The sequence below is a fragment of the Amblyraja radiata genome, chromosome 13 (genome assembly GCF_010909765.2).
Source record: "Amblyraja radiata isolate CabotCenter1 chromosome 13, sAmbRad1.1.pri, whole genome shotgun sequence".
Taxonomy (NCBI): domain Eukaryota; kingdom Metazoa; phylum Chordata; class Chondrichthyes; order Rajiformes; family Rajidae; genus Amblyraja; species Amblyraja radiata.
Window position 1 is genome coordinate 28,192,886 of NC_045968.1, and position 15,338 is coordinate 28,208,223.

A 15,338-nucleotide genomic window follows, 5' to 3' on the forward strand; every position below is an offset into this window, starting at 1 on the left:
AGGCTGTCAACAAGTACGGGTGCTGTCTGTATGGAGTTTGTCCCCGTGACCTTGCGGGTTTTCTCCGAGATCTTCAGTTTCCTCCCACACTCCAAAGACGTACAGGTTTGTAGGTTAATTGGCTTTGTATGAATGTAAAATCGTCCCTAGTGTGTGTAGGACGGTGTTAATATGCAGGGATTGCTGGTCGGCGTGGACTCGGTGGGCCGAAGGGCCTGTTTCCTTGCTGTAACTCTAAACTAAACTAAACACAGAGCACCATCAAATAATTTTGTGTTCAGATTTGATCAATACAAAGGAGCAACTGAAGTAATTTTTTGTTTTGTCAAGCTTATTTAATGAAAGCAATTGAATTTCAAGACTGAACTTGATTTTCTGGGAAAGGGAGATAGATTTACCTAAGAGAAACCTTAATTTAATCAGATGATCTGGAAGTGCTGGAGTCAGCAGGATGGTCTGCAATGGATGTAGTATCCTGCAGGGTCATGCTGTGTTCATTGCAATGGGAAATAACAAGAGAAGCCTGCAAGGGACTTAAGAATAGTATAAAAGCATTCAACTGAGTGATTTAGCGGTAAATTACATCAATGGCTTTTAAAAAATCCTCACTTGCATCTCATAAAGGCATTAAATTTCCTCCTGAACTAGCTTAATGGTGGGACAATTAAATTCCTATTGATGTAGTTGATGTGGTGGAACTCTCTCCATGATCAGTGAACTCTAATGTTCATCATGTGGGTAGGGTTACACGGAGGTTGTGGTGAAGGTTTGAAGAATCTTTTGACCTTATGGTTGTGCATGCCTGATCCAACCCACCATGATGGGGCAAAAATCTGCTGGGTACAAAACGAGTGGTCCTTTATGAGAAACTGGTCCAGATTGCGATCATTAGTCTGCTTCTCACCAGCAGAGGCTGCATCCTTTTCCTTTCCCCATGTTATCCCTTTTCCCTTCTCCACAAAGTTTGGATTCACTCCCCTCTCTGAAATGTACGCTTCATGCATGAGTTTTCAAAGTTGAGATTCAAAAATAGAAAGCTGTGCAGGAAGGAACTGCAGACGCTGGTTATATACCAAAGAGAGACACAAAGTGCTGGAGTAACTCAGCGGGACAGGCAGCATATCTGGAGAGATGGAATGTGTGATGTTTCAAGTAGAGACCATTCTCAACAGCTTGTATGTCCACTGTTCTTCAAAGTGTGCAGTGACGATTTGTTGGGATGAGCTAATCAATATCCCTCCCAGGCGAAACATAGGGCACCTGCAATTCTGATTTCAGAACTTTCATGCCATGTGTTATGTTTATGGTGAGAGCCAGGGCTCACTGAAAGAAAAGGAAACGTTTCAGTTGTAGCGTACCTTTCATTGCTTCAAGAACATACCAGTGCTTGAAGACAATGAAATACTTTTGAAGTGCAGTTGTTATTACAACGTAGGAAGCATTGCAGCCAAGGTCCCACAAACACCAGATTAGGTAATCTGCTTTAATTATGGGGTTTTTAAAACAGTGCTCTGGTTATCAAGTGAATGCGCTGCTCTATAAATGTGGGAACTTAGGTGTCTAACTGGGAGAGCAGATGGCAGCTCAGTATTACATCTCTTTAATAATGCAGCAGTCCATCGGGAAGCTGGACTGTTGATCTCGACTATCTGCACATCTCTCTGGAGGAGAATAAACTCATAACCTTCTGAATGGGCCTTACAACCAATGAAGTGATTATACCTCAAGAGTCTGAAGAAGGGTCTCGACCCGAAACGTTGCCTATTTCCTTCGCTCCATAGATGCTGCTTCACCTGCTGAGTTTCTCCAGCATTTTTGTCTACCTTCGATTTTCCAGCATCTGCAGTTCCCTCTTAAACAATACTTCAAGAGTGGTTCATTGGTTGTGAACTGCTTTGGGATGTCTTCAAGACTTGCAACTTTACAGATAATTTAAAACCCAAGATTAACTTCTTGATTCATCTCACCTAATTTTAACAGTATCCAGCAATGTTGGGTCTTTCATCTGAGTTTTCAATTTGCAAGAAATGTTCATGGTTTATGTGTTATTATTGTCTCCTACCAGATTAATTCTGCTCTAAATGGTTTCTATGATAAATGTGATTAGCTCTTGAGAACTTGGTGTGGGCCACATGTTCATAGCTTCAAGAACATACCAAAGTGCTTGCGGACAATGAAATACTTTTGAGGTATAGTCACTATTACAACCCAAGGTCGCACAAACACCTTAACACCATAAACATAGCAAATGCCATGAATGAGTTGAAAGGGTGGCACAGTGATGCAATGATAGACCTGCTGCCTCACAGTGCCAGAGACCCAGATTCGATCCTGACTATTGGTGCTGCCTGTGCAGAGTGTAGACATTCTCCTTGTGATCACATGAGTTTCCACCGAGTGCTCCGATTAAATGGCTTCGTAAATTGCTCTTGAGTGTAGGACGGAATAGCATAAAACTAGTTTCACCAATCAAGTACATAACAGTTCCTAACCCTTTCAGTCTGAAGAAGGGTCTCGACCCAAAACGTCACTTATTCCTTTGCTCCGTAAATGCTGCCTCACCCGCTGAGTTTCTCCAGTATTTTTGTCTACCTTTGAGTCTGACCAGTCATGACATCTTACAATATATGATGGTGATTTTTTGGCATATAATAACAGGGGATTTGACAGGTCACAGTGATATTACGTCCTTCTCCACCATCACAGAGTAACAAGCTACATGAATCATTCTTCTCCACGCAAGAAGATGGGTAGCCATTTTTGGGAATTAACAACCATTTCTGAGTAGCCATTTTTGGGAATTAACAAGCAATATATAGGAGATAACTAAACATGCCATCAGAATCTCAAACCTGGCAAGCTGCCCTCTTGAACAATGGGTAGAAGCTAAACAATTACATTTTTGCAATGGCACAATGCATGTTCTAATAACCTTCTCCCACTTGTCTAATTTTCTTCTCTCCACCTCTTCTGCTTTCTGTGCTATGTCCGATGGGAGTCAGCTTTAATTATCAACCAAGGTAGTGAGTGTCAGCAAATTGTTCAACAATTGGACAAAAGAAACAATTGGACCTGCTCTGGTTTGCCATCACTTCCACAACTATTGCACTTTTCGCATTCTCACAGTCCCAAATGGCCTCATGTCTGATAGAAGACTCAGGTGGGAAATGGTCGCTTTTGTTTTGTAGTAAATGTTAAAATTATATGGTAGATAGAAAATGTAGAGTTATAAGGACAGTGTTAGGAAATACACAGTGTTAAGCTGCTGCAAGTAAGAGTTTCATTGTTCCGTCAATGGTATATATGACACACATCCCGATAGGTGCATGATGCTGAGTTTTGACCTGAAATGTTAAAAGTTCCTTTCCCCCCAACAGATGCTGTTCAACCTGTTAAGTTCCTCAATCAGATTGTTCGTTGCTCCAAAGCCCAGCATCTGCAGTCTCTTGGGTCTCCATTATATAGGCCATGTACAGGGGGAAACAGTGAGATTGCACAGGCAACACAGTGGGATCTTTGAGGTGATATGTAAAGAAAATCAGTGAATATATAGTGAGTAAGAGTGGAACAATATTCTGGAAAAGCAGTGGATTATCGAAGAAATAGTGAAAAAAAATTTCCGAGATACAAGGAATTATATATTGGAAACAATTCAGAGACATCTGAGAAAGGTCGAACTTGCCATTCAGTCCAGCTAGTCCCTGCCGATGTTATTGCAGAACTCAAGCTTCTTCTAGTCCTTTCTCCTTCAACTGGAACTATAACCCACTATTCCTAATTCCAGGTTATTTTATCTGGCTTTCTCCTTAGACAAAAAATCTATTCACCTGAATTAATCCCAGTGGAAACAAGATAAACAATGAGTTTCTTTTGGGAATATGGAGTGACTTTATGGAGTCAGAGAGACATACAGTGTGGAAACTGGTCCTTTGGCCCAACCTGCCCACATTGTCCAACATGTGCGATCTACACTAATCCACTTGCCTGCATTTGATCTATATCCCTCTAAACCTATCCTATCCATGTACCTGTCTAATGGCTTCTTAAACGTTGCGATAGTTCTTGCCTCAACTACCATATCTTCGGCAGTATGTTCCATACATCCACCGCCTTTTATCTAACAGATACATGGCGCATTTCAAGACATTCAAGAGTGTTTATTTGTCATGTGCATCAGATATGTCGGAACGATTACATTCTTACTTGCTGCAGCTTTACAGGGTGTTATGAAGATTATGTGTCAGACAGGCAATGGAACCATTTTAGACCAGTTTATTTTTCCAGTTTCTTAGTATTTAAATGGAGCATGGCACGTGATCTTGAATTTGTTTCTGCTGATTTGTCCTTTCAAGCAAATAAAAAAAACATTTCAATCAGGTTCATAAGAATTCACGTTTGTCTTTCAAAGTAATACAGTAATTCCACTTCCACCTGATGGCCACATGCTTGCCGTCAACTGCCCCACATAATGTGCAGGAAGTACCATCTGGTATCAAAGCCGCTCTCTTCCACGCATCTGTCTCTCGGACAACCTTGCTGATGGTGTTGTGGGCCACAAGAAAGCTGCAGGAGAGGCTCTTGTAGGAATCTCCTGATGCCAGGTAGCGGAGGGTAATGGCTAAGGGCATGCCTGGCTCCAGTGGCTTCCTCATGAAGGTCTAATTTTTCTCAAGGAGAGGGCTGACCCATGTCTTCAACTCCTGAAACAGCTCAGGGGGGAGCCTAGTGAAGTTTCTGAAAGCAGCCTCATCTTCTTGCTGGAGCACAGTCATCAGGTTTTCATACTGGCCCAACCTGGGTCTGCTCAAGGGCAAGGGCTTCAACCACACAGACCTCTTCTTGGGCTTCTTCTTCCCCATTCTTCTTGTCCTTCTGTCTTTCTGATGTATAAGCATGAGGGCTGCTGCAAGCAGCAGGGCTTCTTCTTCATGAGAGCAATGCCCTCTGATGTTGCTCCATGGCAGTCATGATGCAGAATGATTGGTAAACCCCACCCTACAACCCCTACAATAGGAAAAATGAATCATTCCATTGCTTTGGAGGTCAAAATTAGGTGAATTGCTTTCAGTTGACGCCGACAGGGTCGTAGCTTGTCATAGCTTAATGTTGGTTGTTGTAGGTGTCGTGGTAGGTTGTCGTAGGTGTGGTCGTAGGTGGACGTCCTAAGTCACGACTATTGGGTTGCCGGTTGTCGGGAGCTTGCCGTAGCTTGACGTCGACTTGGTTGTAGGTTGGTGTAGGTTGCCGTAGACATAGTCGTAGGGGGGGGGCGGGGTCCAGTTGACGATTTTTCGGCGATCTGCCAAGACTATGACAGTCGCCAACAGTTGTCTAAAAAATCACCAAGCAGGACAGGCCCATTACTCACTCCCAAATAAGATACAAAAGGTCAAAATACAGAACAAATTCCCGACAGCACTTTGTTGACCAACTCGGCCGTGGCTGGGTGAATGATGAGTTGGCCTGGGTGCTAGACTGCACACAAAGCCCAGCTGGCGTGCCAGCTGAGGAGTTTTGGCCCGGCCTGTGCGACGTCGCGTGCAAGGTCCAGCACCCCATCCAACTCATGAATCGACGATTGGCCATGAGAAGGAGGGGTGGTGGTGTCGGCGGTAAGCAAAAGTCCGAAGGTCGGACAGCTGGCCGGGCTGCCGACCGACGGGGCCATGGGCCAGGCGCTGCTGCTGCACTCCATGGGCTGGACTACGTCAGGACGGGTGATGCAGGGCTGGACGCGGCGCTCCGACCCGACAGTCCCCTTGACCCGAATAGTAGCAGTCAAATTCAGGACAAGGGCGGTCCCATACGGGACAAACCAATTTAGCCCAAAAAACGGGATGACCCTACTTTCCACATCAAAGCAAGCACAGTTATAATGAGTATTCCACCTATAATGCAAAGCTCGACCTTCAGTCCTTCCTCAACAATATGTGGCATGAAGTTTGAAGAATTAGAGATCGGAATGATTGTGCTGTAGCAGGGTAGTAAAAGTGCCATTATCCTTACACCGTGATCAGTAAATTACTGATATCTATTGGTAAATAATGACAACAATGAATATTCAGGATGAACAGAACCTTCAATAATTTTGATATAGATTAAAAGATTTTTTTTAGTTTATTTTATTTTCCTGCAGGGATGAGTAAAAAGAAAAAGAAAATTCCAATTACTTTTTGTTATTCTCATAGCATAATCTACTCAACGGTTCAATGTCCTTGTCAACCACTAAAAATAACCTTGGATATGGGAATTGAAGCAGTTCGGTGGTAGAAGTAAGCAGCTTGGAACCAAGCAGTAATGGCTGGGCAGGAGAGTGCAGCAGGTTGTGACAGAAGATTAATGGTAACTTGATTAATGGGTTTATCAGTTGAGTCCTTCAAGCTTCTGCCTCAAACCTCTGCATAGAATTACAGCAGCATCTAAGTATAGGAGTGTATTGTGTTCAAAGATCTCTCTCTGTGTTTACGTATATACAGGTATGTCTGCATAGGACATATGCAGCCCATACTATTCAGTCTTTATTGCACTGCAATGTGCAGTGGGTATGGTCTCTCTTGTTTATTGATTCTGACTATATTTTACTTTTACGCCATTTTGTTTCTTCTGCTCTCTTCTACTTTTTCTCTTTTAGTGTGGGCGATGAGAAGATCAGTGTCAATAGATTGTGGAAAGTAGCTATGGACTGTGTTTGGAGTTGGGAATATATGGTCATAGAAACATAGAAACATAGAAATTAGGTGCAGGAGTAGGCCATTCGGCCCTTCGAGCCTGCACCGCCATTCAATATGATCATGGCTGATCATCCAACTCAGTATCCCGTACCTGCCTTCTCTCCATACCCTCTGATCCCCTTAGCCACAAGGGCCACATCTAACTCCCTCTTAAATATAGCCAATGAACTGGCCTCGACTACCCTCTGTGGCAGGGAGTTCCAGAGATTCACCACTCTCTGTGTGAAAAAAGTTCTTCTCATCTCGGTCTTAAAGGATTTCCCCCTTATCCTTAAGCTGTGACCCCTTGTCCTGGACTTCCCCAACATCGGGAGCAATCTTCCTGCATCTAGCCTGTCCAACCCCTTAAGAATTTTGTAAGTTTCTATAAGATCCCCTCTCAATCTCCTAAATTCTAGAGAGTATAAACCAAGTCTATCCAGTCTTTCTTCATAAGACAGTCCTGACATCCCAGGAATCAGTCTGGTGAACCTTCTCTGCACTCCCTCTATGGCAATAATGTCCTTCCTCAGATTTGGAGACCAAAACTGTACGCAATACTCCAGGTGTGGTCTCACCAAGACCCTGTACAACTGCAGTAGAACCTCCCTGCTCCTATACTCAAATCCTTTTGCTATGAAAGCTAACATACCATTCGCTTTCTTCACTGCCTGCTGCACCTGCATGCCCACTTTCAATGACTGGTGTACCATGACACCCAGGTCTCGCTGCATCTCCCCTTTTCCTAGTCGGCCACCATTTAGATAATAGTCTGCTTTCCTGTTTTTGCCACCAAAATGGATAACCTCACATTTATCCACATTATACTGCATCTGCCAAACATTTGCCCACTCACCCAGCCTATCCAAGTCACCTTGCAGTCTCCTAGCATCCTCCTCACAGCTAACACTGCCCCCCAGCTTCGTGTCATCCGCAAACTTGGAGATATTGCCTTCAATTCCCTCATCCAGATCATTAATATATATTGTAAATAGCTGGGGTCCCAGCACTGAGCCTTGCGGTACCCCACTAGTCACTGCCTGCCATTGTGAAAAGGACCCGTTTACTCCTACTCTTTGCTTCCTGTTTGCCAGCCAGTTCTCTATCCACATCAATACTGAACCCCCAATGCCGTGTGCTTTAAGTTTGTAAACTAATCTCTTATGTGGGATTATGTGGGATTTATGTGGGATTTATAGTCATACGTCAGAGAAACAGCCTTGAACCCAACATGTAAACTTCCCAATCCCTCCCTACCAAAGCACCCTTTGCCTCAGCTATTTTAAATGATCCAGTCCACTCGCTATCCATCCAGTCTATTTCGCATGGATGGGTAATTTAGCCAGAAGTCTTACTGCCCTCAAAATTTGCCCTCATTTCCTCTGCCTTCCCATAGTGATAGAGTCATAGAGTGATACAATGTGGAAATAGGCCCCTTGGCCCAACTTGCCCACAACGGCCAACAATGTCCCAGCTACACTATTCCCACCTGTCCGCATTTGGTCCATATCTGTCCAAACCTGTCCTATCTATGTACCTGTTTCTTAAATGTTCGGATAGTCCCTGCCTCAACTACCTCACCTGGCAGCTTGTTCCATACACCCACTACCCTTTGTGTGAAAAAGGTACCCCTCAGATTCCTATTAAATCTTTTCCCCATCATCTTAAACCTATTTCCTCTGGTCCTCGTTTCACCTACTGTGGGCAAGAGACTCTGTGCATCCACCCGATCTATTCCTCTCATGCTTTTATTCACCCATGTCCCTAAAGACTCAAATTGACTTTTAATAAATTAAACTGGAACGAAGAAAATAATGTTTCCATGAATACTGTTTCTCTCTGTCTTACTGGTTTTAGAAAATAATTAGTGGTTGAGAATTAGGAATCAGGTGGCAACTATTTTATTCATTCTGAGACAGAGACTGGGGAAGGGATAGACATAGAAACATAGAAATTAGGTGCAGGAGTAGGCCATTCGGCCCTTCGAGCCTGCACCGCCATTCAATATGGTCATGGCTGATCATCCAACTCAGTATCCCGTACCTGCCTTCTCTCCATACCCTCTGATCCCCTTAGCCACAAGGGCCACATCAAACTCCCTCTTAAATATAGCCAATGAACTGGCTTCGACTACCCTCTGTGGCAGGGAGTTCCAGAGATTCACCACTCTCTGTGTGAAAAAAGTTCTTCTCATCTCAGTTTTAAAGGATTTCCCCCTTATCCTTAAGCTGTGACCCCTTGTCCTGGACTTCCCCAACATCGGGAGCAATCTTCCTGCGTCTAGCCTGTCCAACCCCTTAATAGCTCAGGATAATACCTCATTATTCTTAATTTCCAAAGTAAAGAAAGACATAGAGCACATTTACAGAACCTATGGGCCACCGAGTCGACACCAAGTGTTTTTCATTAATCCTCATTTTACTCTTCCCATATTCTCATTGCTGCCCCCCCCAGATTCTAGAATATATCTACACACTAGGGACAATTTACACTGGCTAATTCACCTATACACCAACATATTTTGGGATGTGAAAGGAAATCGGAGCACCCATGGAAACCTACCATGGTCAAACTCCAGACGGACAGCACTGGAGGCACTCAGGTCTCTGGTACTGTGAGGCAGCAGCTCTACTATATTTTAACCATGCTACCACATTTTTAAATATGTGAATTGAAATTTTCAAGGACATACAATGGGATTTCAATTCTTTATTATTAGTTCAGACATCCAGATAACTGCTGCTTTAACATAATCATCTATCACAGTGAGATCAGTGTGAGATCTTGATAAATTCATCTAAACTGCTCTTCTTTCATACAGCCTACTGGATATCATCAAGCCTTGGTACAATAAAGTATAATTACAGCTTGCAAATGAATATAATTCTGCGATTGCAATGAAATCTTGCAAAGATTTCATGGTGTGTTTTGAATTAAATGTTAACTGAATATCTACAGAAGCAAAAGATTACTTTTAGCAGCTTTAAAAACTCACGACACATAAATCAGAACTTAAAGCAGATGTAGCTCTGAGGTCCAAAATAGTAAGAACCCCGGTGGGCAGGTTCCAGGCGGGAAGAACTCCTCTCTGGAAGTGCAAAGCCAAAAAGGCAATGTTATGGCAGTCTTCTGATGGATCTAGAGCTGTAAAATTAACTCAAAATTGGATGGGTTGCTGGGCAGGTTGAGCTTGAGGAAACTGATGGAGTTCAAGTCTCCAGTGAAAGGATTTTGTGTGATACTCTGCCTCAGAAGGCAGTGGAGGCCAGTTCTCTGGATGCTTTCAAGAGAGAGTTAGATAGAGCTCTTAAAGATAGCGGAATCAAGGGATCTAGGGAGAAGGCATGAACAGGGTACTGATTGTGAATGATCAGCCATGATGACATTGAATGGCGTCTCTGGCTCAAAGGGCCAAATGGTCTACTCCAGCACCTATTGTCTGTTGTCTATTGTCTAAGATTCACATGGATAAGAGTGCAGTTGGTGGGGCTGGATAACAAGAGAGGCACAGAAGAAGGATCATATGATGGACAATGGAAGAGATCTAGGTTCAATGGGTCAATGGTTCAATGGATAATGGTGTTCAGAACAGTGTTCAGAGCAGATTCAGACCATTTGATTGCTGTGATAACTGCAAATTTGAAGATGAGGTTGAGGGGATTGACTCCATATCTAAGAATTTTCTCAATGAGGCAGTGGGTGCTGGAGACATGTTGGTTTCAAAGGGATGGAGATGAGTAAGACCATGAAATGTAAAGGGTTCTGGTCCAAGAATGCCAGCAATGTTTCAAGCTCAATCATTGCCTTTAGTAACATTAAAGAGGAAATTTCAGCTATCCTTTTCACTACCGCCTGTTATTCTCTGACACTCATCAGAAACAAAGTGGGAACAGGGTTGGATGTGACAGCAATGCTTCCATGATCAACTAATTAGCCATGGCCCCTATGAGGAAAGGACCATTGGGCAAAGGCTGACAATGGCCCTGGAACCAATCTGAGCAAAACCTGAGTCTTTAAGAGATATGAGGAGAAGACACCACCCATCTGCCAATAATTTTCCCTCACCTGTATCCACCTATCACCTGTTGGTCTTTGCCCCACCCCCTACTACTCCTCTCCTGCTTTCTTCCCCTTACTCTATCAATCTGAAGAAAGGTCCCGACCCGAAACGTTATTGATCCATTTCCCTCCACGCATGATGCCTGGTCCACTGAATTCCTCCAGCATTTTGTCTTTTGCCCCATAAAGTGTAAATAAATTAAACAAGCTAACACTTTAGCATAAAATAGAGAGGAATAATGAAATATTACAACTGTTGTGCTGAAATGTAATCATTACTATCATACGTTATCATGATATAGTAATTAAAGGTCTTCACTTTGTGACATTATTCTCCATGTCATACAAGTAAACATGTGTGTGTTTGCTTTTTGCCAATTATTCCCACAGAGCTGGCCTTGTTTTTGTTTATAGGATTAATTGTGCAGTAAGGTCCTGCTGGGAAATAAATTTGCAGATTTGTGGTGATGAATACAGAGATAAATATTTGGCATAGGGTCTCTGACAGTCGAATGGGGACAGGGAGACAAACTGCCTCGTAACTTACTATTATTGACATGGACATTGATTAATATGTGCCATAGCAATTGTTGACTGATGTAGTTGTTCACAATTGGCTCAATAGCCTGTGGAACTAAAATATATCACCTTGAATTGATTTTCATTGGGATTAAGATCAAGTGCTCTTAAATGCAATATGATTATTTGTATCTTGATCATAAAGACTCATTTCCTTCCCATTGTATATGCCTGGCTTATAGACTGTGAATTTTGTGGTTCTATATATTTTTATTGGTCGCTCTTCCTGCTCCCATTTGGCTCTTTCACAAAGCTTTCCTGGAGCAAATATACGTGGTTCTGGATTGCCAGTCACTGTGTAACACGATCAGCATATTATGAAGCTTCTGTTTCATTATCTGCTCTGTATTTTCCCTTGGATTGTTTTTTTCTTTTCAAATTGTTTTCAAGAGAGTGTTAGATTTAGCTCTTCGGGCTAAAGGAATCAAGGGATCTGGGGGAAAAAGCAGAAACGGGGTACTGATTTTAGATAATCAGCCATGATCATATTGAATGGCGATGCTGACTCGAAGGGATGAATGGCCTACTCCTGCATCTATTTTTCTATGTTCTATGTTTCTATGTTTTCTAAACGGTGCTGTTGAATTCTTGGCATAGAAAATGTCCTAACTCTTTCTCACCATTGGTAACTTCAGGCTTTATGAGTAATGCTCCTTCAGTTACGTGGAACCCACCAGTGTCCAATAGTGTTTAGCAAGTGTAAACTATGCTCCAAAATAAAACAGCTCCGAGTGTTCATCAGCACCACTACATTACCAGAGATTGTTCCAGCACATGGTCCACTTAAATGCTTTAGTCAACAATCTAAGGGCACTGATTTGTATGCTCTTCTAAAGGCCATCGCTTATGGTAAAAGCTCATGTTATGAAGCATAACATGAAGAAAAGTATGCAGTAAACTGAAGGATCAGATTGAGAGGATCTATGTCATTGCTCCTCAGCTTCTTCCCGCAGGCTATAAGACTGTTAAACGGACTTTGCCCCCTGCCAAAGTATCACGCACCAACCACCAACCTGGACAGAGCCACTGTCGTGCCGCTGCCGATCGGAACGCCTGTTGATGTTTAGTTGAGAGTAGTGTTAAACTTGTTCATGATATATGTATTTTTATTTCTATTTATTTTTTACTGCACACTGAATGGACACTGGTTTGAGTAACGTTTTTTTGTTTCCTCTGGGTATGTGAGTACTCAGGAAAATAACAATAAAGATATACAATACAATACAATACAATACAATTAATAGTGTCATAGTTATACAAGTGGAAACAAGGCCCATTGGCCCAACTCATACATTCTGACCAAGTTGCCTACCTGAGCTAGTCCCATTTGCCTGCATTTGGCCTGTATCCCTCTACATTTTTCCGACCTATGTACCTGTGAAAGGAAGGAAGGTTGGTTGAATTTTCCTTTGTGTGGGGATGAATAGATTGATAACGTGTACCACTTTTGACAAGCATTAGTTTTGATGTAAAAATTCTGTTCCCATTTTGAGGTTCTGTGCCCTTAAGTCTCTTCTTCCTTGTGTTGGGATTCACCAGCGGATGCTGAATTTTGTAGGAAGTGCGTTAGGGTTGGCGAGGGTTTCCCAAGTGTCACACATCGTGGTCATTGGTGTCTGGTAAGAAGCTGGTGTAGATTGGGTCAGACATCCCACATAGTAAAGGCTTAGAGCTGTAGTTCTCTTGGTTCACATGGTACTAACACCTTGCAGATATTGTCTGTTATTGCTATGATAATTATGCCAATTTTTTCTTACAGCTTTCATGCCATCTGTTCTGCCACTCTTAATAAGCGCAGCCTTACTAAACAATCGTAACAGGCCCCTTTTTGTCTCTTTCTTCTTTCAGACACGCCAGAAGACCGATGGGCAAAAGACAAGATTTTCCCAGCTGTGGCCCCCACTCTGAAGGGAACCAAGGTGATGGCGCCAAGCTTCTCACCCAGCGGCACAGCACGGAGCAAACCGGGAGCGGCCTCCAGTCACTGCAGCTTGTTATCCATCACCATAGTCACAATACTGGGGCTGTTGTGTCACTGGATTTTATAGTTTGCGACGCATCATGGCTACAATAGCCTGCCTTTATTTATCCAGTATTACAATCATCACGCAGCTTTTGTTTCTTATTGGCGGTCAGCTGATGCTTTAGGATCTGTGTTCTTGTAATATAGTTGAGAGCTGCAATATACTATAGCAACCCGTTGTTCTAGAGGAGTTCTGTTTGAACAAAAAAAATCACGTGAAACCTGTATATAGTTTGTATAAAAAAACTAGATTTAGAGGTAAGCTATCTGCCAGACTACATATACGTAATCACTTTTGAATATAAACTTTGTGTACAAATGTCCTTCCCCCCCAGCACATTATTTTCCAAAGCGCTGCATTTGGGGTTTTTTTCCCAGTATAACTCATGACTAGCTAAGGCCTGATGTACCATCTTGCATTGCGATTTCTTCATGCAATTATACAGCTAGCCCTCAGATTTATCACTCACCCCTCTGCTGAACAGGCATACGATGACGTGCAGTCCTGAGCTTGAGGTCTGGAAGACCTCATTTTTGATGCCCTGGAAGCCAGGTGGAATATTTGTCTGAGGTATCATTATTGGCCTCACTACGTCTGAGCCAGGGACAAGTCAGCCAGGATCTGACACTGATGGTAATTATACAGTGAGTTCTGCTGACAAATGGGATTGCCGCATGAGCAAATGGATCCGGTTATAATTCTAAGGTCGGTCAATCCTGACTTGAACTGAGTTGGCCCCTAATCCAATCTGTCAACGTTGGGGATGTGCAAGACAATCCTCCCCTCCCAGTTTGCCCCGAAGGTCAGTCTTGTCTATAATTTCTATCACTTTGTTCTGAACTACGCAGTCATAAAGAGAGACAACACCGAAGCAGACCCTTCAGCCCACAGTTTGACAACAAAGCATCCATTTTTACACTAATCCCCCCCCCCCCCCCCCCCCCCCCAAACACACACAGACCCAGCAGCTTATTTAGACATTTGGGCAATTTACAATTAATCTACCAACTCCTAAGGATGTGGGAGGAACCTGGAGCAGCCAGAGGAAACCTGCTCTGGTGTGAATGTGCAAACTGCTACATTCACTATGGACAGGATTGAACCTGGGTTGCTGGAAGTGTGAGCTAGCTGCTCTACTAACTGCGCCACCGTGCCACCACAATTGGCAAGACAGTCTTTCCTATAGAACAAATCTCTCATGTAAAACATGGAGGCAGTTGAACTGCAAAGATGACTTTCCTTCATCGGCAAGTTTTTGGTGAGGGGGCAGGGTTTAATACATTTACAAAACAGTTTTCAATGTTTACATGACTGCAGATCAGATTTCTCAAAGGCCATTTGCTGTCTCCACCTGGATTTTGACGTCTATGGTAACTATAGCCGATTGTTTTCAGTTAAATGCCTTTTTCTTTTATTGAAAGAAAACAGTGTTTTTATTTGTAACCTGAACTTGTCCTTCAGGAAGAAGACCAATTCCATGCTACATAAGAAGTTTACTGTTTGTAATCCCTCTCCCAGTGCACTAATGGTTATCTCATTAACTGATGCCTGATAACCAATAATTATCACATTGGTGCTTATGGGATAACTGTGTTGCAGTTCAGCTCAAAGACACAGCTCCGCTATAGGATCTTTGGTTCAGCTTGCTGCACTCATTTCACACTCTTTTACGACTTTAGACTTTAGAGAAACAGTGCAGAAATCAGGCCCTTTTGCCCACCGAGGCTGCCGACCAGCGATCACCAGCACTCTCCTACACACTAGGGACAATTTACAACTTACAGAAGCCAATTAACCTACAAAATTGTACGCCTTTGGAATGTGGGAGGAAACCGGAGCACCCGGAGTAAACCCACGGGTTCACAGGGAGAATGTATAAACTCCGTGCAGACAGCACCTGCAGTCAGGATCGAACCCTGGTCTCTGGCGCTGCAAGGCAGCAGCTCTACCGCTGCTCTACCGTGTC

The 15,338-nt window shown here is 43.1% G+C and overlaps 1 protein-coding gene across 2 annotated transcripts in view; it reads left to right on the forward strand.

The window, feature by feature from the left end:
- LOC116979760 (glypican-5-like) overlaps window positions 1-14,786 on the forward strand; it is a 463,239-nt gene extending 448,453 nt beyond the window's left edge. For both annotated transcript variants that reach the window (XM_033031524.1, XM_033031523.1), the window contains one exon: window positions 13,197-14,786. In XM_033031524.1, the coding sequence (XP_032887415.1) occupies window positions 13,197-13,396 (200 nt within the window). In that variant the 3' untranslated portion in view covers window positions 13,397-14,786. The remainder of the gene's footprint in view (window positions 1-13,196) is intronic.
- The last annotated feature ends 552 nt before the right edge of the window (window positions 14,787-15,338 follow it).